General features: G+C 43.3%; 1 protein-coding gene across 1 annotated transcript in view; it reads right to left on the bottom strand.

Moving 5' to 3' along the window:
• The window catches only part of IPO9 (importin 9), a 38,722-nt gene that overhangs the window by 10,460 nt on the left and 348 nt on the right, over window positions 1–27,914 (bottom strand). Inside the window, exons 2-17 of the mRNA XM_014946285.1 lie at window positions 27,803–27,909; window positions 17,905–17,966; window positions 17,396–17,482; window positions 16,221–16,422; window positions 15,687–15,775; window positions 15,323–15,409; window positions 13,512–13,631; window positions 8,646–8,746; window positions 6,928–6,986; window positions 6,227–6,378; window positions 5,033–5,131; window positions 4,787–4,893; window positions 3,779–3,918; window positions 1,940–2,099; window positions 773–999; window positions 419–567 (exon numbers count right to left, since the gene is read on the bottom strand). Coding sequence (XP_014801771.1) covers window positions 419–567; window positions 773–999; window positions 1,940–2,099; window positions 3,779–3,918; window positions 4,787–4,893; window positions 5,033–5,131; window positions 6,227–6,378; window positions 6,928–6,986; window positions 8,646–8,746; window positions 13,512–13,631; window positions 15,323–15,409; window positions 15,687–15,775; window positions 16,221–16,422; window positions 17,396–17,482; window positions 17,905–17,966; window positions 27,803–27,909 — 1,948 coding nt within the window. The remainder of the gene's footprint in view (window positions 1–418; window positions 568–772; window positions 1,000–1,939; window positions 2,100–3,778; window positions 3,919–4,786; window positions 4,894–5,032; window positions 5,132–6,226; window positions 6,379–6,927; window positions 6,987–8,645; window positions 8,747–13,511; window positions 13,632–15,322; window positions 15,410–15,686; window positions 15,776–16,220; window positions 16,423–17,395; window positions 17,483–17,904; window positions 17,967–27,802; window positions 27,910–27,914) is intronic.

The following is a 27,914-nucleotide window of genomic DNA, read 5'->3' as shown; positions in this document are numbered from 1 at the left end:
TCTGTACAATCATTCTACACAATCAATGCTTAATCTTTCCTAAACTGGCTTTTTATAGAAAGGACAAACCTGTACAATTTATCTCCAGCAATTCATATATATGTGACATATAAATCAGAAAAAGCCTTACAAAAAGTGCAAGGAATAGTCATGTGCCCTGCTGGAAAACATTCCACCAAAAGATGGCTATGTCAAAGCACAACGACTAGGGATAGATACACTGCAGAGACTGAAGAAGGCCAGAGGGGCAGTTCAAATTTAACTTTGGAAGCATCTCCCCCCACCTGCGCTTTGCCTCCTCTCCACAAAGAAACTTCTGCCAATGATTGAAGTCGTTGTGCCAGAGCAGTTTAAGAGCAGCCCTCCTACATGACAAAGCACAGGGAATCTTCTCCAGCTGAGACCACGTAGCACTTACTGCACAAAGCCCTGCTGGGATCTTGTCTGCAGGGGCCTGCATGATGCTGACCAGAGTCGGTATGAGCCTCATCTGCATCGGACCCTGGCAGGCTTCGATCTGAGCAAGCTCCTTAAAGATATCTTGGGCCAGAGAAGCAACAACTGGATCTGGACAGAGAAAGCACCATTTACAAAAACAAACACACCTCAGTTTTTGCTACCACTATTTCAAACGGGCAAAAGGGCAGGTTTCCCTTCTAGCTTTACCTTTGAATGAATCAACGTTCATTCAAATTATCATTTATTAAGTTTTCAGCAGCAGGATTCAGAAGCAAAAACAACCATACTTTGAGAATGTAAATTGAACACGTACCATTGCTGTACTTCAGAAATATTGCAATTGTGAAGGGGCAGATTTTGTTCTCCACACTTGCTGTAAATGCTGGGTCGACTGTACAGACGATACAGAGCGTCTCCATCACGAGGTTCAGGACCTCTGAACTGAACTGAGTTGCCAAGTGGATCAGTCCATCCAGGATACTTGGAAGGAAAGGCTGCAACACATGGGTGCTCTCAGAGATCTTCAGCTGGTCACAGTAGCTAGGCGAGAAATTTGTGATACGAAAATACACATCGAATACATTAAAGTGATTTATACATTTAACACTAGATGATATAGAAGGGGTTATTTCACCCCACCTATTCTTTTTCCTTCAGTTCACTCCTCTAGAACTTTTTCCCATCAGTCCACTACTCTTCCTTGATCTCAACTATCCTTCCTCCTCACTCCACCCCCAACAGTTCGCAGGAGCAGAGTTGACCCAAGTGATGTTAAAAGCTTCCACCGTCTTCTAGCAAGAATTCTCTTAAGAACTGCCCAGCGATGGAGAAAATAAACCCTGAGGGGGAAAAACAGTCTGAGTCTCACTGCTTACGTCTTTAATCACCATGTTCTACAAGTGAGCTAGGGAAGAAAAAGAACAATTGCAGGAATAGCTAAGTTTATTCACCATCATTTCAGTGCAAACACAAGACAAGGTGGTTTTAGGGAGTGGGGAAGAGTAGTTCTTTTGTGTGTGTTTTTAAACCAATGTTTAATTTTCACATTAGGGTCAATACAGCAGATCTTCCCTTTTTTCTTCTTGAAACTTATTTACAAAAACACGATGCCAACACCACATCACATTCCTTATTGTTGTGATTTGCTCCACAAGCCCGTACTAAGTCATTCAGCCACCTTTGTGACTGCACAGGAGTAATCTTGATTTCATTGTTATGCTTTCCATCACGATCTAGTTCTGCTTCTCTTTGGGACTGTATCCACTATAACATTTTATTTTAGCCAACCTTGAATCTCAATTTCATATCCCTCATTAGTTATTCTGAGCTTGCTTGCTTACCCTTTTTAAGTTGACATCTACTTCATTCAAAGCAGATTCTTCCACAGTCTATACAGAAATGTTATTGATATTTTAACACATCAGTTTTTAAGTGTAATCTATACCACCTATCCCTTTGGAATATCTTAGGGTTTCCTTACCCCCAGATAGCTCTGACTGCAGAGATCCGGACAGAAGGAGGCTGGGTTTCGTGCAGACCACTGACAGTAGCCTGCAGGAACTGCTGGATGAGCTCAGGAGACATGGCCACTGTGAAACGGCTGGCAGCCCACAGAGCACGGCCCAGGAGAAACGGAGACACTGAAGCAGAACAAAAAACCCCATGGGTGCTAGAGTAAGATTTATGCATTTGAAATTACAGCTGCTTCCATCCATTATCCAAAATTTTGTCATCCCAGTAGAAAAACAGTAAGATATGACACAGAAGGCCAGCACGCGGGCATACAAAGAATTTTTATTGATGGGCAGAATCCAGTTTATTTTCTTATTTATTTCAAAAAATAATTTCTCATTTGTTTAAAAAAAAAAAAAAAAAACCAAAACAATTTTTTTCCCCTCAAGCAGTTACACTTGAATTCTTTCATCAATACAGCAATACATGCTTTAGTGATCATGAAGGCTTTTGCAGTTAATTCCTGTTCACCCAACTCAATATTCTGTCCCTGACAGCAGCAAAGAGGAGAAGCTTCAGGGAAAGAATTAAAGAAACAGCATGTATACACAGATCTTCTACAGCTTACTTTTCTAGTTTCTAGCCATCGCCTTGTAATTACAGAACATAATGTTCAAGAGCACCAGAGAAACAGTGAATACTCATTATCTACTCACCTGTTTACACTTCTCAAGGTATGAGGTATCTTTATCGCACTTAACCCTTCTGCCTTTTCAGGCTAAAGGTATCCTTATCTATTTAGGCTATCCTCAAACAGATAATGCTCTTTAGCTCTCAGCATCTTTACTGCCATTATTTATACTCCTGCAAGTATTAATTTTAAGATGAGGACATAAAAAACTCCATGCAAGATGTACAGCAAGAGAAAAGCTTTCTTTTCTAAGCATTATAAAAAGCAGGATTCCATTGCCTTATTACCATTATTGAGCATTAAATGGACATCCCATGAAAACTATCTATATAATGACTCCTGGAACAATTTCTATAGCGTAACAGCTCATCTACAACCCAATACCACATGTGTGTGTAAAGGTATGTAAATAGCTGAGGTTGGTTTTGGTTTGTTTGTTTTTACATGCATTACATGCCATGCACTTTGCACACTGGTTCTTCATTCAAAATTTAATTAAAAAAAAGAAAAAATCTTCTTTGTAACAGCCTAAATAAATGCTTCTTTGATGGAAGCATCCAGCAATTTGTTTTTCTGCACTGACACAACTTAATGTGGACTCATCAATAATGTTCACACTGGCTTAAACTTCTCAAATTTTAATTATTTGCAAGAACTTCTAAGGTCTGACTTTCAATAACTCCTTTGACTTCCTTGAACACAGCAAGGAGAAGCCTGCAGAGTTCCCAGTAACAGATCCCACTCAGCCAGGAGTATTACCTGAACTAGTGTGCTACAACCAGCATCAGCCTCAGTGTAAGGAAATGGGATGGTCTGGGGCTGCAGGAATTCTGAAGCCTGTGAAACACTGCTGGTGTCTTTCCCAGAAACAGGTACCAGACAACAAAGCAGCTCTTTTCCACCAAGTTCCCCAAGCAATTGTCCTTCCAGATTCAAGCATCCGGCCCACAGTGAGTTTCAACTGAGAGCAGTGTCCACGTTTAAAGAACTTACATTAGACCTGGCAGCATGTGTGAACTCACAAGGTAAGATCACGCCCTTTCACACGTACAATGCACACAACTGCATTTCACAGCCCCACACACTGTGTTTGGAAGAGACAGCCTCACTGGTGTTTGGAAGAGATTTCCAAGGTCTGGCACTCAGCAGTTACTCTAATGACAATGCCCAACATACCTGAAAGGTTGAGGTCTGCAAGAACAACGTTTGTCAGGAAGCCGTGCATATCAAAATGGATCCTACCGTTCTTCACACTGTCTGTGATAATGGACTTCACAGAGCCCAGGGCCAGCATACAGGCTTCATGGATTTTCCACCTGCAAAAGAATTCAGATGCCTCTTCACAGGTTTTTCCACCACCATCACCTTAATAAGTAAGAATTCAGAAGTGAAACCATTACACTGTTTTGGTTTAACTATTTCCTTGAACCCAAAGCAGAGAATTTAAAAAGGCACTGAAAGAAATGAACATTTGCAAAACTCTGCAAGTTGGGGGCTTGGAAACATCCCCGGCATAGCAGCATTCTCAATTACTTTCTAAAATACCTGTTGAATAACTGTTACTTGTACTCATTTGTTCCCATAATAAAAAAGAAATGAGAGTTTTCTATGAAGGCTTATGTCACCAGCTGTGCCCTGCCTGATAACTCTGTGTGCAGAAGCACTGTGATACCCAGTACACTGAAGTCTTAAAAATGTCTGGTTTTGCATTAATGCATGTTAATTATGATAAAACAGGGTTACAGGCAAATACCCCTTCTCCTTGGTTTTATTTGTGAAGCAAATAACCTACTTTAAAACTTACACAGTTAAGGCAGACTGGGACTCAATGTCCAATTTCTCTGACATTCTGTTTTTTCTCACTATACAGAGAGGCTACTCTGATGATAATATTCAAAATAAATTCAAACACTGAACTAATAAACTGTAAAACCAAGAGAGAACAATTATGGAACACAGTTGGGCACTCTTGCAGTTGAGCTTTCTCCTCCTATCCCCAAATAACATTAAAAAATGCAATCTGGCTCAAGAGCTGCTGTACTTCCTTCTCCTCCTTATAAAATTTCATCCTTTTCCATCAGCAGCGTCACATGGAAAAAAAAAGCGATTCAAATGTGTTGTACCCAACACTGCAGAAGAGCTTGCCACTCATTCAGTGTCATCCCTGCTGCCCCATCTCCTTACCAGTGCTCAGCACCATTGTTTTTTGCCTGCTCAGCTTCTTGTAAATGTCTTGTAGCTGCCGCAGCCAGAGCAGTCGCACTCTCATTCTGGAAATCAGCAGCCACAGCCTGCGCAGGAGGAAAAGGTAACGCTTATTTGTATAGACCTTTGAAAGTTGATCTTCTCTCCAAATGCCATTCATGAAGCTAGGTTTATTATTTGTTATTATTATTTTGGTTGCATCTTAATGTGGAACATGTTTCATACCAGCAACAGATCCTGTGCAGCAATCCTCACTGTATAGGAAAAAGTATCATCATCTTCATCCTCCACAAACTGTTGTGGATTTGCAGTCCAAACTTTAATCTGAAACAGAAAAGAGACAAGAAGGAGACAGGGTGAATGAAGAATTCAGAACACCAAGTGTAAAAGGGAGCTTTTCTATTTCCAGTAATGTCAGTTTTGCAAAACACAGATTTTTTTTCTCTGCCATAAGAAGTTGCCATCTTCAACTGATTTTTCTTATGTTCTATTGGAGAAACCTTTGAAAAGAAGCGCCCCTCTGTTCTGAGCTCATCTTGCTCTTCTGCTCCTCATTTGACAGAACTAACGACTGACCTGGAATCAATGCTACACAGCATTATTTATAGATGAGAAATGGGAGAAGCAGATAAATCTTTAACAGAGTGCCTATTTTCATGCATGCCTACCTAAACAAGAGAAAAAGATGATGTCTGTCAGGCTTGAGAGGCCAGGAGCCATGTAGAATTTCAGTACAAATTATTTCACACTACTAGCACAGTCCTTTCACTATCACAGAACCCTGGCTACCCCTTTCAGCATGATAATCCTCATATTCACAGCATTTCACGAAGGAAGAAAGCTTAAGAGAGCTGGGGTTGTTCAGCCTGTAGAGAAGAAGGCTCTGGGGAGACCTTACTGCAGCCTTTCAACGTATAAAGGCGGCTGATAAGAAAGATGGAGAGAAACTTTTTACCAGGCCCCGTTGTGACAGAACAAGGGGCAATGGTTTAAACTGAAAGAAGGCAGATTTAGATTAGATGTATGGAAGAAATTCTTTACTATGAGAGTGGTGAGAAACTGGAATATGTTGCCCAGAGAAGTTGTAGGTCCTCCATCATTGGAAGTGTTCAAGGTCAAGCCGGACAAGGCTTTGAGCAACCTGATCTAGTGAAAGATGCCCCTGCCCACAGCAGGAGGGTTGGACTACAAGCTCTCTGAAGGTCCCTTCCAGTCCAAACCATGCTACGATTCTGTGATCTCCCTCCACATTACACCACCCAGGAACATTTGGATGTTCCTGTGTACTCGTGGCACAACAAAGTGACAGAACAGCCTATTCAATTGCAGCAGCTTCCATGAACTGAAACTCTTCCCAGGACATCAGCTGCTTTACGTGTCTCATCTCATTTGCTTCCTACACAAGACAAATGTGCTCACCTGCTCCTCTGTGATCTGCATATAAAGGAGGATGTAATAGATCAGCTCTGGCAAAGCCTTCTTCACTGTGCTCTTAAATTTGTTGTTTTCCAACAAGGCATGAACAAATTCGAATATGCTGAACACTAGGTTTTCAAAGCCCAATACTTCACCTGAACAAAGAAGTGAGGGAAAAAAAGGAAAAAAACAACATGACAGAATATGCCAACATACGGAAAGGCAGAAGTGAAAACAAACCCCATGACTGAATACGCTATCATACAGAAAGGTACACATAGGTGTGAAATATAATTACAAACGGTTAGCTTGTCTGACGAGATAATGTTTATTCTTACTCCTGGACTAGCAAGGGCAGCAGCAGCCCCTGGAGGACGTCTGACCTCATCACTTTGCTCTTTTCCCACCTCACTGCACACCCCTCATTAAAAGTGATAAAGCTCAACCTAAAACCTGTTTGGTTTTCTTCTGTCCTATTACTTTTACCTCAAAATTGTTGAAAAACTCACTCAAGTCATTAGAACACTTAAATTACGCAGCTTCATTGACCACAATCACATGTAACTTGCAAACAACACTGTTCTCACACCATACCTTTAAGCACGAACTCCTGCAGTGTTTCAGTCACTGTTTTGACAACAATTATAGGCAAGTCCATTCCTCCTCAAAAGGGAAGGCAAAAGTCCAGTTTAACAAGTTCTTACCATCAGAATCCACAGGGTCCTCCACCTCTTCTGTGTAATTTACTTCTGTTCTCACATAAGTGGAGGGAGTTAAGTAAACACGCATGTTTCTAAAGAACTGCATCTATTTAGGAATTAATCTGTTCCTATCTTAAAATTCCTGATAACTAGGGAAGTTTTGTTTGTTAAAAACATCTTAGACTTAACGCACAGCCCTGCATTTCGTACAGAAGACAAGCCCCAGAGTTCCTGGTTTTGTCCATTGCCCAATTTGTACAATCCCTTTCACAGCCCACTTCCACATCGCTTCAGTACCTCCTTCAGATCCCTTGATTCACTTAGACCAAATCCTCCAATGTAACCCAAAACTTGTGTTAAAACTTTCCAAGAACAGAACTGGGGCCAGTCTTTTTTCAGTGGTGCCCAGGGACAGGACAAGAGGAAATGGGCACAAACTTGAATATAAGAAGTTCCACCTAAACACGAGGAGGAACTTCTTTCCTGTGAGGGTGGCAGAGCCCTGGAAGAGGCTGCCCAGAAAGGTGGTGGAGTCTCTGGAGACATTCAAACCCTGTCTGGACATATTCCTGGGCAACCTGCTCTGGGTGGACCTGCTCTGGCAGGGGGGTTGAACTAGATGATGTCCAGAGGTCCCTTCCAACCCTGCATCATTCTGTGATTTCTGTGAACCCTTTCCAGGGCGAATTCAACACTTCACTGCTGACAAAGGGTGAGGAGTCACCCCATGACTCCCTGGGCTTCTTTGTGTCAGCTCTGCTCCTCCTCAGGCCTCTCCACTGCCTCAAACCCCGGGCAGTGGCAGAAAACTAACCTGGAGGTGGAGAGGAAGGAGCTTCTCTGGGGATGGTGAACTGAAAGTCCAACAAACGCCACAGCAAATAAAAGGGAAGGAAGGACAAGACTCTTCCCTTTTGCAAACAAAAAACTATTTTGTCAGCTCACTTGCCAGCAGCAATCAGGTCAGGAGAGCGAGAAATACACCATCAAAAACTTATTTTATACACCTTTAACAGGTTCCTAAAAGCCTCCCAAAAACCCACTGACCTTGAAACTAGACAGCCTCTACTTGCTCCAGGACTAAGGCTACGTGTATGGTCTCCCTGCCCATTTTCACTCTACACAAGCCTATCACCCAAAATGAAGCAGGGTTCTGAAACACAAGACTATACAAGCAGCCTTAATATAAAAACGTCCAGATCTATGATCTCTAGGAAAACAGTCATTATTAAATTAGGGAGGAAAACCTCAGTCAACCCTTATGCTATTATAACACAGCGCCCAATTCTGGTGTTCATACTAAAAATTCAGAAAAAACTACAAGAAGGCTCTACAATTACTCTCTCATTATAAAAGGCTAAAAAAAGCAACTTTTGGATTAGTGATATGGAAAAATTTGACTTAACAGTTTGCAAGTGCTGGGAAAACTACCAACAGAACCTCTCTAACATGGCAGGTTGTGCAGAGAAGTGATGACTGTTATAAAATTCAAAAGGCAAATCAACTTCAGCAGCACGTGTAAGCAGCCATCAGTACTGCTGTAGCAAGGGATGTTGTAGATTCTCCTTCACCTGAAGACTTCACACCTACACTACAGATCCCTATATTCTGGTACAGACTACTCCATGTACCGCGCTCTTCAGCTGTGTTCAGGTCGTCACTGAGTATGAGACAGTTTGTCTCGTTCTAGTTGTGTTAAAACCATTCACTACAAAGGATATAAGGCGGCACTTTCTGTAAGGGTGTTCCAGACAATGGGCAGGATCTGCTGCATCGATGAAACCATGTGCTTTGGATAGTTTTTCACAAGTGCTGTTACAGCCTGGAACAGAAAAAAAAACATCAATCAGAAGTGAAACGGGGAAAACCATCAACAAACACTCAAATCACAGGCTGCTGTTTCATTAACAATTGAGATCATCCAATGTCTTCCTGCCACCAAGGTCTCTTCTTCTCCCTCCTGACCAGGCTCCCCTCACTTGTACAAGCTGACAATCAGGCCCTCTTCGTATTTGCTCTTTTGCAGGGAAACAAAGGGATAACATGAGAGGTACAACTCTGGAAACAAAGACAATGCAATAATTTGGTGGTAAGGTATCGACTCCGATCAGAAGTACATCACTGCACAGTGCTGTCCGGATACAATCACCACCTGGAAGCTCTCTTCTCCCAGAAAATTCTAATATCAAGTGAAACCAGACCACAGCCTATTTCCCACACTTCTACACATGCAAACTATCCATTTGCACATCCAGGGAATAGCTGCGTATGGAAACACCCACCCCGATCAGTTCTCTCATCCATGTGAGCTGCTGATCCAGGCAGCTGTGCCAGCCCAACACAGAGGCTGCTTTGGGAGCAGCTCAGCAGCTCTACAGCAGACTCTGCCTGGGGTTTCAAGAAGCTGATCACCCTGAAGGGAGCCCTTTCAATGACGCTTACCAAAAAGCTTTTGGGATCCTCCAGGAGTCAGAGAGCTCTCACTCCACCCAACAGACACCATTCTCCCCCCGCAGGGGCACAGCTCCAGTTATTTTATATTGGGTACAGAAGAGCCCCTCAAACTGCCTGACTGGCAGCCTCTGTGAGACACATGGGTCTAGGTTTGTTTCTACTTACCCAATACTAAATCGAACAGTTCATCTGGTTTGTTTGTAGCATTGGGTATATTAATAGAAATAAAAAAGAATAACCTTCAAGAAAAAAAAAAACCCAGCATCCTAATATCTGTATTGTGGCCAGTGTGTCTGTCAAGAGTGGAAAGCCAGAAATAATCCAGATACATAAGTTTGAGAATAAACCTGGGAGGTGATAGAAGCATTACAGAAGTGACCTGTTGACAAAAAACAGCCTCTGACAAAGAAAAGAAGTTTATACAGGTGCTGGCAGAGGATCTGAACCTGGTCTGCAGGACTACTGCCAACTCAACACCACAACTATGGCCACAGTAGCATCTAAAGAGACTTGCCACTGCTTATGATCCCTGTGCAAGTTTTCCTAAGCTCCATGCAGGAAGTGCTGCTGGAGTGGGCAGGAGAGTTTTTCAATTCAATAGTTCTGCAGTTCTAACAACAGAAAGCTGCATTTGCAAGTTCACCACTTTACCGCAGTGCAAGTCATTAAAAAAAGAGCACTCTCTCCTGTCAAATGTTGTATTTCAACCCCTGGCCCTTCATTCTGTCAATTCCCACTGCTTGTCTGAGCTAAAAGAACTGCTTCACAGACCTCCTCCGCCAACCCCCACGTACTGCTCCACCACCCATTAAATCCTCCAAGAAAATTCTTATCCATCTCTCTTCACAAAGCCAAGCTGCTCCCCAAGCAGGATGTTCAATGGCCAAGCCAGGCAATAACTGGCTGTTTCCACACCTGTAGCCCAAGTCACTGCACAGACACACCAAAATCACTGCTGGGGGAGCAACACCACCGCTCCCGAACGTCCTCCAGCTGTTACATCAGTAAACATCCAACCACATCTCCACTAGTTGCACAGCATCTCCTTAAAGTCACTCTGTATTAAAGTCTTTTCTTGCTTCACACACTTCTCTGTCTAAAGACACAAGTAAAAATCCCAAATTTGTGGATAACAAGCTTAAAAAATACACTAGCCAGCAGCAGGAGAGCATGTTAAAGCTGAAAGTTCAGTAAGAGCGCAGCAGGTGCAGGGTATGTACTTTGCCTAGGAAATTTGCCCCCAAGACACAGCTACCACCTTGTCTTCCAGTCAAGAACAAAGAGGGTAGTAGTAATTATTTTTTTAACTAATTATTTGTTCCACCACCAAAAAAATATAAGCTTAACTTTTCTGCCCCACCTAATATACAGGTGTCAAAAAAGCAGATTTTAAGCATTAAGTGAAGCAGCACTACAGCAAGGTTGTAAGATACTTTAGACTGTTGGTTAATTGGTGCTTTTAATACAGTTACTGCATACTAAGTACATCATATTTGTATTCCCTTGTTATGAAATCTGCCTTAACTCTGTTACTCATCATGTTAATCACTGTTTCTCTCAAAACAATCAATAGTGGCATGTTCGACAACAATGCTGGAATTGGGATTCAAGAATCATTTAAGTTGCAGCTCATTCACCCTCAGAGATATCATCAATTGAATTAATGCTAAACTAGCAAACAACAAAACAATACATTACACTACTGGTATTTTGTTCTAGTCCTCATGGTTTTCTGCTGTGGCCAAACCTCCCATCTCCTCCGTGGGATATAGGCACTGGCTTTCTGATAAACTGCTTCTACACTCATAACTACGTTTGGAAAGCCTGGGCATATACAGTGCACATACAATCAGTGGTTTGCCACTATGTGATCCAACCTACCTACTCTCTTCTCAGGATCACCGTCCCAGCGCGTCAGGCAGACACACACACTTCAGTATTACTCCTTAAAGCTTTCGACACTGTCCTGCATAACACTCTTAGATGGAAAGCAAGACATTTTAGGTCAGGATTGCCTCTGATTTCCACCAAGAACTCCACAAACCTTGGAGTGCAAAGCACTCAAGAGACAGGGAAGGAAAAAAAAAAATAAAAATCTTCCTGTCATTTGCTGCATAGCACTTCATTAAGGAAAAAAAGACAGGATTGAGTTCGCATCTGGTTGAAAATGAAGAAAGTCTCAACTCCCTCCTCCACTGCATCAGCATTTCAAGGGGTTCCTGTAATGATCTCATCTGTAAGCTGGCTTAACTAATCCCTTGAGGTCTCCTACTTCTGCATTACAATGACTATAAAATCCACTTTTCTGCAAGGGAAGGCAATTTATGGGTCTTTCACCTGAATCCTTTTTCCCTTAGAAAATTGGTATCATCAGCTTAGAAACTCTAAGTGACAAAATCATGAGTTGCCCTGAGCTTACAGCCAGAATACTCATCTCTTCAAAAAAGCCTCTACACACCACTCAGCAGCAATGGATCTCCTGAATTTACTGTTTAAACCCATACTGATTTTCTGCTGCCATCAACACTACCCAACACACAATAGCGTATTCAGACCAAAATCCTCTTTTGTATTGCACCTACCCAGCAGTGGCCAAAAGCAGATGCCCACACACAATTAAGGAACAGAGCAAGAACACGATGACATTTCCTCAAATGCTTTCCCAGCCTGTCATCATCTTTCAAAAGACTACTGCTGTTTATCAGTGCAGACATACAAGTACAAATAGCTCCAATTCCTGCAAGCGCTGTTACATAAATAACAAAAAAGGCTGCAGAATGTATGAATCAAACAAGAACAGAAGAACTGGTCTACGGTTAGAGAGGATTACAACCTCTTACAATTACAACCTCTTTCCATGTAGACTGAAAACTACTTCTACTCATTAAACTTCCCAGTGTAGGTATCTGGAATCAGAGATTCAGACACTCTTGAGCTGCAGCCTGTTCAAATCAAGATTACACTCTGCAGAGCACCCCAGAGCCCCCCCTTCACGTTAGCATATACATTAGTCCCAGGAATGCAGTGCCGAGTCAGTGGAAAGGAAAAACCTGCAAAAGAGTCTCTGAACAAAACCTGCCAACATCCTACCCCAAACTCTCTTCCCTTTGGTGCTGCACAGCAAGAAACAAGCTCTGGCTGTTTCTGGTGTACGATACCTGCAACCCCTTACTCAGAAGTGACAGGATGCCACAGCCAGGGGACTGCTGCCTTTAACAGGACCAGGAAAACAAGTTCCACAACACAGAACTCAGTAGTTGCTAGTTTGTATAATACAATGGCATCCTCCCAGCACTTATTTTCATGACTCCAGCACAAAGCTGGTCATTATGAAAAACTTTTGATGCTTGGCTTCAATAATTCTTCCTTATTGTTTTCTTCAGGGAACACAGCTGAAGGGGCCTCAGCGCCCGTCTTCAGAAGCCTGTACGCTTTGACCCAAGTCTTGCTTATCCCAGCACATGTGCAAGCAAATGAAAGATCTGGATTTGATTCTGCAACTCCTGGGTTTGAGTTTTCCTTTCTCTCCCATGTTGCAGGCAGCACAGCCTACAACTCCAGTGCTTTCCCAGCTGTTGAAGGGATCTCTGCACTTACACTGGCACTCTTGTGCCCACGCACTGAGCTCTGCAATCCAATCTTCTTTCTCCAGGAAACCAGGAGAATACAAAGACTTTCCATCTCTCCTTTGCAGATATCATTTAGCATTAAAGAGCAGGCAAGTTCTAGAAAAGCACCTGCACATAACGAGCTTTTAAAACTTCATTGCGGCAGAATTCTGCAGCATCTTTAGAAAAGACAGATATCTAACCACTGAGTACAGTGTCCAAACAAGATGCATCCAAGATGTTTTAGACCAGCAAATGACAAGGACAGATGGCCCTTTTCCTCGGACAGATCAATCCCTATGGATCACTTTATGGACAGATCCCTATAGATCTCATCATAGGTATCTTCAGTACAGGTAGAACAATTTATTTCAATGCTGTATGGTGCTGGGAGCCAAAAACCTTCACTATTCATAACAACAGCATTACTAGGAGAGGTGAAATGCACTCTGTTCTCTGTTTTCTGGCACATCTGACACTGTACTGGTATTCAATTCTTTATTTAATCAGATTGAAGACACTTACCTTTAAGACTTCCATCTTAAAGCCACTGTCTGATGTCGGTCCATCAGGTATTTGCAGGGCCTGAACAAAGGCCTCTGTGAACTGCTGCACCACAGGAAAAATCAGGACTTTGGCTGCACCCTGGTTACAACAAATGCAAGCAGAGGTGAATACTAGATACAGAACCCTCACATCTGATAAGTAAAGCACTAGAAGCAACAGAAATTGCACCTTCCTGCTACAAAACTGAAGTGAGACTCATGACAACTGCGGAATGCTTCCAAGTCACATGAAGTACTTTTTTCAGACACCACTTTGGCTCTCTTCTCATGCTGGGAAATAAGCTCAGCTGAATCCCACCCTTCAAAACTGTACAGCACAGAGTGCCACAAATCACACACCTACAACTAAGCCATCACTTCAGACTCCACAGAGAGATCCAGACATTCCAGTCCGGAGAGTCTCTGGAGCAGCACACATCCTCCTGAAGAGGCACTTTGATTTGACTAGATGAATCATGCCCCAAACCCTGCCACCAGGTGCCCCCCCCAGGCTATAAAAGAAACCTGGGGTGACAACACCCCCCACCCAGCAATTACACCAAGCCCTCAGGACAGCATTTATCCCCATCCTGAGCCACCCTCCCCCAAAGCAAACAAGCCCTTTGTGAAATGAGTATCAACAGCTGGCCTGAAGATTACCATCATGATTCTTCCTAGGAAAATGTAGTAATTATTCTTCCAGATGTCAAAGCACTCCATAAGCAGTGCTTGGCAGAGCAAGTTATACTGGATAAAAATAATTTTATTGAGAATATTTCTCATAAATCCATAGATAAAACAGCAAAGCTGTATGTTTAATTCAACTATGAAATGCCACCTTAGCAATTTATTAAAAGGTTGCCTCTTTTTCTTTTTAAAGTCAAATTTCAATAGAAGTAGTTTTATATACAATGTAAAGAACACTTTCAGTCCTCCTCCAAAATAAGCCAGTGGAAAGCTACTACTATCTTTTGGATACTGGTACCAACTGCATGGTATTATTGCATAAGTGACCTTGTCAGTGCTGTACAGACACGGTGAATTATCAGAACTTCCCAAAAGTCTGTACTGAATTTCTCCCTGTGCAAACACGGAGGAAACGGCAGATACAGCCACTCAGCAATGACCAGCCACTAGACTGAGAGTCACCCTGTCCTATCCTTACCCCAAAAAAGTTGAAAAGAACAATTAATGTCTGGGGACTGCTGGGAAACCCACTTGTCAAAGGCCATATAAAATGCAGATGTGCTCAGTGCCAGACAGTGCTTCATTCTTAACAGCTATTCTTCTAGCATCTTGTTTTGTTTGGTTTCCACCACCCCTTTTGGAACAAGAGGCTAACACGCATGCTAACGCAACTGATGAAGTTCCAGGAGCTTATACTCACTGCCTCGCCCAAGGACCAGAAAAATGCCCATCGTAACCCAGATGGCCAAGGCCTGGCAGTTCATCAGGTCACACAGTTCACCCAGAAGCTACATCAGGGATTTCCAAACAAAGGGATGATACTCTATCTCCTCCCCATGCTGCTGCCCTCCCTCTGAGCTGCTCCAAGCACACCTGTTGTTATGTCAGAAGTTAATCTTAATCATGGAGACCAAGTCCCAGTATCAAGGCATGCATGTAAAGCAGGGAGTTAGCCACTTTCCATGTATTAAATGACACCCTGTTCCCCAGAATTACAGCTGACACAGTATATAATTCTCCAATGATTCATTTTCATATTAATGATTATTTAGAATCTTGCTCGGTTTGAATTCAAAGTATGTTGCATAGTAAATTAAATCTTGCCTTTTCCAATTCCTCCATATTACAGATCATATGGGCACACGTGGTAAATATCTCCACTGCACGCGACCTTGTGCGAATGCCATACACCTAGAAAAAAAGTTTAAATAATAGATCAGGAACACAAAATGCTTTTATTTTTTAAAATTTATTTTAATTGCATTTATTTTTGGCTTTAACTTGATTCTCTTATTTTACCATTGGCTCCAACATTTCTATTGAAACATTAGCTGCCCTCAACTATCACATCAAGAAAATTCTTGAAGTCTAACTCGTACTACACTACAGCTTAACCATTAAATCTGGAGTTTCTAAGAAACACTTCCACCAATGCCATTCAGTACCAACTTAATAGCAAAGATCATACCTCTGCCATTGTGAAAATTTTGTACATCTCCGGAAGAATAACAGGAGCAACAAGTGGCATCTGTGTATCTGTCACTTCCCGTGTAAATTCTAGAAAGTGAAAAAAGAAGGGAAGTTCTTAAAAGAAAAATTTGTAGGCAACAGCAATAACAGAATCTTTAGGAAACATTAAGCATATGGGAAACGTGTTGATTTGTACTTGATTAGGCCAGTGTCATCTGGCCTACTCATGGCAATCCTTGAAGGCAAGCAGAAAAATATCACGCTAAAAATTGGGGATATCTGGAAAACAGAGTATTACAATCAAAGTCCCTTCTGAGCTATAAATCAGACACAGAACATCCTCCCTCAGCTTTCATGACATCTACTCAGCATGCATTTCAACCAACAGGCATCACGCCCAGGAGAAGAGAAGCAGCAAATTCCCATTTCCTCAATTTGGAGTGAAAACTGATAGGATAAGGAAAAGGAAGGAAGGAGTAAGTTAAGAAAAAGCCTAAACCACTTCGTTGCCAAACCTTTGGCATACACATACCTGTAAGCACTCTCATGGCTCCATGCACTGCGTTCACATCTCCACTAACCAGCATCTCCATCAAGAGATTGAAAAGCTCGGGCCAGGCTTCGGGCCAGTCCCAGTGGGCTATTGCTGAAACTGCGTAAGCCACACTCGAGCGCACTTTGCTGATCGACTCTCTCAGCCCATTGGGTAGGAGCTCTCTAATGGCAACTTTTGCCTGCAGAGAATAACGTTATTTAGCAAAAAAGAGCCCCAGTCATGAAACGACTTAACAAAATGGTTATACCTATGACTGTATCCTGAATATCGATTTAATATTGCTTTTACAAAATGAATACTCATGAGACAAACCAACCTTGCACACTACACCCCATAATTCTTTTATGGCAAACTGCATGATGTGTTTTAACGCAGCACTCTTCTCCCACAGAGCAGTTGGCCAAGCAGACAGTAGGAGCTCACAGCTGCAATCAGATAGGATGTGGATATCTATATGGAAGACATCCAGAGTTAGCCGAGATAAATCCCAGCTCCAGTGTCAGGGCCTAGGTTTGCGTATTTTGGAAGATTTTCGTAAACAAGAACTAGTCACCCAACCCTGAAGGGATGGGAAAAGCCAGCCAGCACTTCTGGGGCATAATTCACAAGATCTATTTCAAGCAACTATCTCTGGACAGCATGAATCATATCCTAGATGTAAAAGATGGTCTAGTCAACAGTCAAAGTGGCAAAGGGCTAGAATCTTCAGCCATTTTAGCTGTTAGATACTGCTACTGAACATATTTTTAATGAAATCCAGCAGACCTTTCAACTGAAATTTGTCATGGGAAAAGAGCCTTTAAGTCCCAAGCTGAAAAAAACCAAGATTTAGCAGATCTCTGAAAAAGGACTGCCAGAATCAGTATTTGTAAAACTCACAAAGCAGCTTTCTTCTAGTCTTGCTCTTAGAGCAGCAGAAATATTATAGGTGAACTTTTCAGCCTAGAGAAAACAGCCCAAGCTTCTCAAGTCTAGTGTTGTTTTAAGCAACTGAAAACAGATTTTCAAAGTGGAAAATGTCAGAAAACCTTGACTGAAGCCATTAATCTTCATAATACACAAGGGCACCGGCACTTTTTAAACCACCTACAAAATTAATATCCTTGATGGATAAAGTGCTTCAAAGTAGACAATACGAAACCAAATCTTACCCTTTCTGTGGTCTCTGGAGGTCTAAACTTTTCTGACTGAGAACACCAGTGAGTTTCCACATACTGTTTCAAAATGACAGATGCGAGCTGCATTAGAAGAGAGGTCAAGAATCAGTAACAAATCTTGCAGCCACAGCAAGCGTCACCCCTGCCCCATTTGCTCAGCCTCCCACCCCACCAGGCTGCTTCTAGAGGGGCAAGAGGGCTTGGCAAAAACACAAAAATTTGTCACAAAACAGACAAAGAAAAGCTACCACAGTAAAAAGATGAATTGATGGCTGTCCGTCGAGCAATGGATGCAATGCATTGAGCAAAAAGCATTCTTTTAAAGGTAAATATATAACCTCTGAATAATGTTGAAAGATAATGACTGTAGAGAAACGTGAAAGAAAATGGAGAAGCAGTAACAGAAAGCTACCTCCAATTATTCACCTGGAAACATGAGAGAATATTTTAAAACCCAATGAAACAACCATCAAAATTCTTTCTAGAGTTCCAGGTAAACTCACCTGACGGATGGCCAGAGCTCCCTGGGGATCTACAGTCAGTTCTGCTAAATGAACACCAAATTCTGCAAGAAAAATAAATAAATAAATAAATAAATGTCGGCATCATAACTTTTATTCCCACACAGCAAAACTCATCAAGATTTTTGGAGTAAGACATCGTACCGATTGAATGACTCATATGTGGGAAAGAGAAGACAAAGTGCAGCTACTCAAATGAATCATGAGTATTAATTCTCCCATATGCTCTCTCCACAGACTTCACTTATTTTCTCAGTGTTTTATTTCTCTCTCGTGGGCAAAAAATTTTGCAACACAGGTTAATAACAAGCAAATGATCTACAACTTTAAAATAAAATAATCTGATCTATAATGTAACGTTACTAGTCAAATTCCTACATGAGGGACACATGGATAAGATCCAGTATGGAGTAAGACAGAAGACTGTCCATCAGCAGTTCCTTTTTGGACAACCCGGGTTCATCCAGAGAGTGATTTGGAAACATCACTTCAGCTGTCCCAAAACACACCCAATGACAGCTCTGAACGCACTCATCGCCTTCCTGAGCAAACCCTGCCTGAGCACACTGACACCAGGAACTGCCGTACAATCATCCGGGCTGTGGGACCTTCTCCATCAAAAGAATTGTCCAAAAAAAGCAAGACCTTCTTTTAGTTGCCAAGCAAGTTCTGTAACAAAGACAAAATTAAATGCTTGTACCAATTCTGTTGATGACTGAGCACAGGAAATAAAAACCAGAAAGAACAGCTGTTCTGGTATGGTACATTCACATACCTCAATAAATTTGCTTAAAAGTGCACTTTAAGTTCCAGGTAACTGGTAACTGTACTAAATGTTTCATTTAATTTCACTTCTCTGCTAAAGAAATGCATTTGTGAGGTTTTTAGCTCTAGAAACTGTGGAGCAAAAGATATGCCCCAAGGTCCCGCTGGCACAGCCCCTGGACAGGTTAGATGTGCTGACAGCACCCGGGACAAAAACATCTTGAAAATTCTTCTGAGTTGTGCAACTTTCCCTAGCAGCATATTCGAGCGCTGCACAAATGCTATTATCTGAGTTGCTCCTAATAGCCACCTCACTTGTAAGAGGCTTTTCTGGGTTGGGAGATAATTGCCTCTCACTTTCCCATGCTTACACTGAACATGCCCCATTCCTTCAACCTTCCTTCACTGATCATGCGTTTAAAAAATAGAAAAGGAAAAAACCCTCTTATCCAAACTGCAGAAGCAGGGAGCCTCATTCTGAGAAGTACTTAACATAATATTCTTCTTAACTGTAGTAGTAATTTTAATTCTAGCTGTCTGCAATATTCCAGATTTGAGTATGGTATTGCATTTCAGCCACATTTTTAAAGGGTATAAATGAACTAAGAAGCCAGAGTAAATGCAATGGCTTCATACAGTTGCAACTCACTACTACGACTATTTTGCAATGTTTAAATCTGTTTGCACATATGCATCTGATTTTTTTCCCTTTTCATACAGTACTCTGCACTTGATTTACAATATTTAATTTCAATGATTTTAGGCCATCCCTCCAATTTTTCAACATCTTAAATTCTGCTCTCCAAGCAGACTGCAGTGCCGTGGTTGATAAACCAGAGGTGTACTCGCTACTGCAGCAACCAAGAGCTCTGTCTTAAAAGCCTCTTGGGTTTGACACCAAGCCACAGCTTTATGTACAGGTTTTTAGCCAACTGTGCACCTTAAAAATATTACAAAACTGTATCCTCTTAACTGATAAATGACCATTGTGGCAAACTCATACCAGGAATCAGATCACGATCATGATATGAACACAGATCATTCATACCCAGTGCTGGCTTGTTTAAGCAATAAGCCAACTCTCCCATCAAAAATTAGACGGATTTATTGGGAACAGATCATATGAAACAATATTAGCTGTGTAGCATCTATTTATCCTATTATGTTATAGACGCTGGCAAGCTGTTTAATGAGCTGGTCCAAGAATCCTTCCAGGGACTGAAATTACACTTCCATTGTGTAGCTCACTGGCTCCTCTTTTCTCAAAGAATTTGTTTATTACTGTCTTTATCATGGGTTACTGTAGTTCAAATGCATCTCTTGATAAGTGCTTCTTCCATTTATATTTTGCAGATCTGAGAGATCAGAAACATCAAGTCTTCTTCCCAAGATAAAGTCTGTAAAACCAAAAGATTAGAAACTTTTCATGAAGGGCCCGGCATAGGGAACATTTAGCAAACATATTTCTTCCCAGCTCTGCTTTTCCTCTCCATTAACCTCAATGTTGGTGAAATCCAACTCTCCTCCTTCTCAACCAAGGTCCATCTACCACATAACCAGCTTACAGAACCTCTTCATCCCCCACCTTTTTTGACAAACTTAAGCCAGATCAACCCAAAATTTAGTATTAAGCAAGCAGGGAGGAATAAACAAGCAGGACCTTCTAGTGAATCACTGCACTTCGCATCCTGCCGTGTTGAAGTAAGCACTCGGTACATCCATACACAGCTGGTCAGGAGCTGCTACAGGTCCCTTTTAGCTGTCTAAACAGGGAGACAAAGTTGCCTAAGACAGGCAGTGGTGGAGGAAGAGGCTGTGGTAGCTGCTGCAGCCAACACAGGTGAACCCACTGCCTCATGGCCACCAACGCTCCAAATTACAACATTCAGTTTGCAGAGACCAGATCTCACAACCACAGCAGTATCAGAAATAAGAGTTTCCTTTACCCGTTGTGCATCACAGTCTTCAGCCACACAGGCAACGTTTTCCATGGGACTGGTTTTCAATAACATCATAAAGTAACTTTGGTTGGAAGGGACCTCAGGAGGTCATCCTGTCCAACCTCCTGCCCAAAGCAGGGTCAGCCACGAGGTCAAACCGTGCAGAGCGTGGAGGGCATCTGAAGACAGACAAAGATGAAATACCAAGGAAGTACCTAATGATTAGCCACAGTTTATACACACCACAAATGTACTCCCTTGAGACCTTCAGCATCTATCATGACACTCAACAACTACTCCAAAAGCCATCTTTATTTTCAGCACACCTCTGAAAACTACAACTGTATTTCCTCATTTCTCAGCAAAGGACAGAAAGATTCAGGCCAGTCTTCTCCAGCATCCGTGATGGATTTAGGTATCTCACTTGAAATGCTTTCTCGCTACTTCTCACTACACTCAACATGCCTACAGCATTTCACACAATGGCATTTGCTGCTGTGTCAGATATCACACGTCCCAACGTGGCCATTCTTTTGATTTTCCTGTAAAAATTTAGTTCAATGTTAAAATGTTAACTCTTGTTAAAAATTGAACTCAATGCATCCATTCACAGGATTTCCACTCATAATCCACCATACTATAATTCAAGTTACAGCCAGGAGGCCACCATACAACCACATATTGTGGTCATGTTTGCAAATTCTCCAGAATCCCTCCTTCCAATACTAACAATACTCAGTTTTTATGGCATAAAATCATGTATCCAATGAAGTACCCAACGCAATACAGAAATCACTCTCAAAGCCATATATGCAGCTATGTCAGGACAGAGCTGACCATAAGCAAAAACATGCTTAACTGGTGAAGGACAAGTGATGCTGCAAGCTTTGCGCTACCACTGTACCTACAGCTGTTCTCCTGATACAAATCGAGAGCAAACTGTATTGTGAAAATATCATCAGAAAATAAATGGAATTTTAAAGCATCAAACTAAATATGCTGAGCCACCTACTCTGGAAGAGAAGATACTGCAGGAACATTCACCAAATCCATATTCCAATATTCAGATCAGAGACCACATTCAAATCCAAGCACTGGTTGTCTCCTGCACAGGACTAGTTTCAAACAAGAGTGACAAGAAACTTTTAAAGAGGGTCAGCGGGCCCAGATTGACACAAGTCAATTTGCCAAGGTCAGCACCATCTTCACAGACACCTGCATCTCTCAGCTTTTGGCAAGAAACGACCTTGCAAAGGACTGAGCTGAAGATGCCTCTTCATATACAAGATGTCACAACATAAGCCACACTGAACACAGCCTGATAAACACCTTTTCTACCTGCAAAAAGGGCAACAGAAACACATTATGTAGGGAGGCAAAAGAGGCACTGGACAGTCTGGAGCCATGTATCTACCACCATCACATTTCCAGACCACAAGAGCCGACAACTCAGAGACTTAATACCGTCACCATTAAACATCAAACTTATTATCTAACTAGGCAAAGCAGGCAGCAGTATTTTTCAACTGTATAAGAAGTTGTCATTAAAACTCTTTATCAGCACAATTTAGAGGAATGGGTTACAGACACTGCTCCTCTTCACAGGACCTTCGATCCTTTGTGGTGGACATGCACCTCCTTCAGAGTGACACTGTCCTGCTCTGACATTCCTGGAGATGCCTTGGCCTCCACACATGTTCTCCAATACAGTAAAACCTAGAGGAGGAGGAATTATTTTTACACATTACGGAATTATCCTCAAGTCATATGATGTCAGCCACAGCACACACGTGTATACCATCAGAGGTGGTGTATGGTGCTACCTGGACGGACCAGATAAGGTGGGAATGGAAACAATATCCCCACTTCACTGGGAACAAGTCTATGGTCCAGCTGGGCCAAGCTGGACGCACACTCAGCAGCACTGCTCCACAACCCAGAGTTCTCACTTCCCCTGCCCGCCCGCTGAACAGTTTCAGGCATTGTTTTTATTTATGTTTCAGTAAAACCTAAAGACTACAAAGGTGAACTTTCACCTTTCCAGAGACCCACAATAATGCATCTCACATCCCCAAGCTATCAGGTGGTACCTATGCCCACACTTGCTCAGCAGATAGAAGACAGAGAAGCAGGAAAAGAGACTGAGTCTCTGGGGTCATGTTTGGAAGTTGCTAAAGGGTGACATGGCAGGAAGAAACCACCACCATGTCCTTACTCCAGAGCTGATGTCCTCCAGAAGAGCTGTATTGAGTCAGAGAGGAGACCCCCCTTGGACAGTTCAGCCTGTTCCAGAGGCTCACCTCTGACTGCACATTTCTACCCATCCCCTGGTACAAGCACCAGCCAGATCCACCACCAATCCACTTCAGGGAGCTTGAATGCATCCTCACAAAACCCTGAAGCAACCCCACCTAAACCCTGTGTGGACGAGAGCGGACGCAGTGTGGGGCAGCACAGGGAGAGCTAACTGCTGAATGGCTTAACCACATTACACAACCCAACCAGCAAGCAGCTTAAGGACAGAGGTGAGGGCAGAGCAACGCTTCCCCCAACACACCTCCTGGTAAACCTTGGCCTTAGAAACCTCCTGAAGCAGGTGTTGTATCTGGCCAGTGTGTTTAGTGATTCTTGATGAGGTTTTTTTCCTCCAGGAATGTTAAACTCTTTTAAACTCTTTCTACCTCTAACATCCAACAGTGATGAGTTCCATAGTTTGCACACTGGGGGAAACAACATACATCTGCTTGTTTTAAGGTGCATTTTCATCTGATTTAAGCTGTATAACAAGTCACAAATAGTTGCTCCTCACTCACCTTCTCTGTCACATACGATTTTAGAACCTCCATCTCTGTTAACTTTTTCCCAGGCAGAAAAGTCAACGTACTCACTCCTCCTGAGAGCAGAAGCTTTTCCACACCTCTGTGGATGTCTCTGTGCCGCATTTTTACTGCCCTGCTTTAGCCCTCCTGCGAGCAGCCAGCCAGTAATGCATGCGGCACTTGGGCTGCAGAAGCATGAGGAATTTATGTCGCGCTTTGTTCTCTGTTCCCTCCTTAACAGTCCATTTAGCTTTCTGAGCACGGCAGAGCAGCGAACGGGTATTTTCAGGAAAGTCTCCACACTGACAATAGGATCTCTTCTCCCAGTGACAATAGCTAGCACAGCCCGTCACTTTTTAAGGTATCATCTGTGCAGTCTCCTCCTCCCCCAGCATTACTTTGCTGACCAACACTGACACACACCTACTGTTTGCACATTCAACTCACTCTTCTGAAATCATTCTATAATTTTTGCCACCGATTCTGACTCTGGCCAGACTGAGCAGCATTATCAGCAACTTTGCCACACCACTATTCAATCTTTTCCACATCATTTACAGATGTGCTGAGCAGTCCAACTTCATGTGGGACTCCTGACTATCTCCCTGCAATGTGAAACGTGACCAGTCACTTCCAAGCTTTTAATCAATCATTAATTCAAGTGCTGTTCTCAGCAGTTTAGTTTCTTCAAAACAAAAAGTTTCAGTAAGGGAATTTTCTAAAAGCTTTTTGGCGGTCCCAGGACTCCTTTCAAACAGCTCTTCTATTAAACATATTGACTCTGCCACAACAATCTCATGTACCCTGCTCTCCTCATTCCAACTCTTGGCATAATTTTAACTATTACAGGCAGCACAAAAGCCACACCGACTCAGCTGTAGCAACCCCAACATTCACCCTTTTGCTCCTCACCTTACAGCTCTTAGGAAGAGCTGCCCTGTGCTTACCAGATAATATTTATCTGGTTCCTAAGTGACCTTAAGTGGCAAGTTTTACAGCACAATTCATAACACAGTAATTTAATGTTCGAGTCCCTTTAAAACTCTTGGAGATGCATCCTGTAGCACTTGCTGTTTAAAGTTAATCAGTAAGTGAAACTGCTTCTACTCATGCTTCAACTTGACGTGGACCATCCAACATGTCTCCTGTAGAGGCCCTGAAATGCTTCTGCAACATTTGAAAGCATTAAATCTTTAACTTTTCCTAATTTTTGTTTGCCTACCTTCATTTATTTTTCATTAAAAGTGCCAATATTTGTGCTCGTCTGCTGCCATCACTTTTACTTTCAGCATCTTCTTCATGCTGCTTAATAATACTACATTTTTTCTTTCTTTAAAGAACTTCTGACACACATGATCTACATTTGTTTACCTCAATAATGCAGTGTTGGCAAACAGTGTATGCCTTTGCTCCTCCTCTTGATTTTTGCAAGTTTCTACATACCAAGGGCAGCACAGGAAGGAGAATATAGTTTATTGCTCCCATGCTGCTTGACTAAGACAAGAGAGGAAGAAGTACAGAATAATTCAGCTGAAGGAGATCTCAGGATGTCACCAGTCCAACCACCATGACCAAAGCAGCAACAGATCAGGTTGCTCAGAGCATTTTCTAGGGACGTCTTGGAGATAGTCAAGGATGGAAACAGCATAGCTTCTATTGACAATCTGCTCCAAAGTCTGGCTCTCCTCAGTGATAAAACTTCTCCTTATATCCAGTCTGAACCTCTTGTTTCAGTTTGTGCCTTTATTCCTTCATCCCTTCCCACCCCTCAGTGTCATGACAACCTTCTCATACTTACCAGAAGCTGCTGTCAGATCTCTGAACCCTCGTCTCCATACTGGAAAGCCCCTCTTCCCCAGCGTCTCCTCACATGGAAAGTGCTGCAGTTCCCCAACCGACTTAATGGCCCTTTGCTGAACTCACTCCCATCAGTCACTGTCTTTCTTGGACTGGAGGGGGTGGGAGCAAAACCAGGCAAGTAGTCTATATGTGGTCTAACAAGTGTGGACTAGAGAGGGCTGATCACTACTTCTGATCCTGTTCATACAGCCCAGGGTGCAGGTGGCCTCCAGGGCACACTGTCCAGCTTGCCAACCACCAGGATTTCCAGGCCCTTTGCCACAAAGTTGCTTGCCAGCCAGGCAGTGCCTGACCCACATCCCTGGGGTACGTCCTCCTATTGCAGGTGCAGGACTTGCTATCTGTCATTGATGAATTCCAGGAGATTCCTCTCCGTCCATTCCTGCAGGGCTCTCTGGGCAGTAGCCCTGCCCTCACCTGCCCTCCAGTTTCAAACTGCATGACAGCGCGTTCTGTAGCCTCCTCCAGGTCACAGGTAAAGCTCCTGCAATAGACCTGTGCAGTTCTGGGATTGCAACCGCAAAGAAGTATTGGGTGACTTTAGGATATTTGTAAAACAGTGAAAAAATAGAAGTGCAGACAACTCCATTCCTCTTGCCCTTAATGTTATCCACCAAATGTAATTCCGTTTATTCCTGGGCTCTCAAAGGGACCTCGGGGACATCCATCACCTACAGTCCTCAAAAAATACTCTTTTCTGGAAATCTGTTAACCAAACCATTACACAAACTCGATTTCTTGTCTTGTGGCAAGATTTGGATTGTTTGGGGAAAAAAAAATGCCACTGAAGAGCATGCTGACTGCAGTAGCTTTGCAATACAAAGGCTCTGTGGCTCAGTGAACCTCACAGCTCTCACTACTGCAATGCCATCAAATCTCTCATTAAAGCCTCCAATAGCTGTGATACCAACATACAGATTTCACCATAATGCATCAAGGAAGACTTAACCTGAGTGTTAGAAACACATGTTATGGGACTGTACAACAAGAAACATTCTATCTGCCTTCCTTTCAACGTTCCAGTCTCATTCCTAGAGTAACGTAATCACAACACTATTCTTGGCCCAGTCACAGCCCTACATCTTCCTCCTCTTCACCATGAGCCTCCTTTGATAACATTTCTGAGCTGAAGTTCAGGAGTAGAAAGACTTTAAAACACTTCATGAAACACTTTCAGAATATCAAAATCAGACAAAGGCGAGGCAAAATTTCCAGGATGGTCCACGAACAACCAGCCCATCAAGGTGCCAGGCCGCGCGCACAACTTAGGGCCAAGGGCTGCAGTGCCAAGCTCTTCAGAGCCCAGCTCCTGTCACAGCAGATCACCTCCAAATCTTCCAGTGGCTCCTACAAATCACAGTTCTTTGGGATGGGTCATAAAATTTGAGCTGAAGTGAAAGAAAACGTTAACCATCAATAGGTTTCTAAGCTTCCACCCAGGAACAACAGAAAGAGCATGCATAGCTTAGTGCCACCATAAAAAGGCCAGAGTAATGGAATAACCAGAGAGAGTGACTGAATTTGGGGTGCTTGCTGGTTTAAGCTTTGTCTTTTCAAAGCCACAAGGTGGTTGCCATCCATCTCATGTCTTCAGCTCTTCACAACAGGCAGTGGTGCCCCAGTGCAGGAGTTTCACACAAGATGAGTGTACATCTACATCCCGACCACACTCAACCTAAAACATGCCACATACAGATGATGATCTGCAGGACTTCGATCCCCCATCCCTGGAGGGGTTCAAGGCTAGGATGGACAGGGCTTTGAGCAACCTGGTCTAATGGAAGGTGTCCCTGCCCATGGCAGGGGCATTGGAACTAGATGATCTTTCAGGTCGCTCACAAACTAAACCATTCTATGGGATGACATGGGCACACACAAGGGCACGTGTCCAGAGATAGAGAGGATCACTGTGGGAGTGGTACAGGGCCTGCACACAATCGTGCAGAGGGAAGACCCTCCATGACCATTGTGGGAGCAACCCTGGAAAATTCAGCTCAGATGGAAAGAGGTATCCAAAGCAACAGGCCTGCTGCTTCGCCATCCCATCTCCCCCTCTATGTCCTACCACCGGCAAACTTAGAGTGCTTCTCGATCACTCGCCTCTCGCACAACACCATGCCCTTCCCCACACCGCCCCACGGCCATTCCCCTCTTGCCCCTCTGAGGAGAGTGGCGCCTTAAGGCTTCGCCCGGCGACCTCCGCTGCAGGCCGGGGACAACCCGAGCGAAGCCCCACGGTGGAACCTGCAGCTGAACTCCCGAGGCGGGGCAGGGGCTGCTCAAGGGAAACCGGGCACCAGCCTACAGCCGGCAGGAAAACAGCCGCCGCCGACCGCTCCCCGCCGGCCCGAGCGATGAAGCTGGAAGTTTTGGCCGAGGCCACGAGGCGCCGGTGCAGGGAAACGCCGGGGAAAGGAGGCGGCGGCCCTTCCCCACCCGGACATCACCACCCGCCCCCCGTTCCCCTCAGCGCAGCGCGGCCCGGCCCTCACTCACCCTCCGTCACCTCCAGCACCTTCACCTGCTCCTCGGCGGCGGCGCGCACCGCCTGCACCGGGCACAGGATGCCCGTCAGCGTCTCCACCAGCGCCTCCTTCAGCCCTTGCGC

This window comes from Calidris pugnax, unplaced genomic scaffold, assembly GCF_001431845.1.
Source record: "Calidris pugnax isolate Ruff unplaced genomic scaffold, ASM143184v1 scaffold116, whole genome shotgun sequence".
Taxonomy (NCBI): Eukaryota; Metazoa; Chordata; class Aves; order Charadriiformes; family Scolopacidae; genus Calidris; species Calidris pugnax.
Note: the sequence above shows the minus strand (reverse complement) of the source record. Positions and strands in the feature narration are given on the sequence as shown.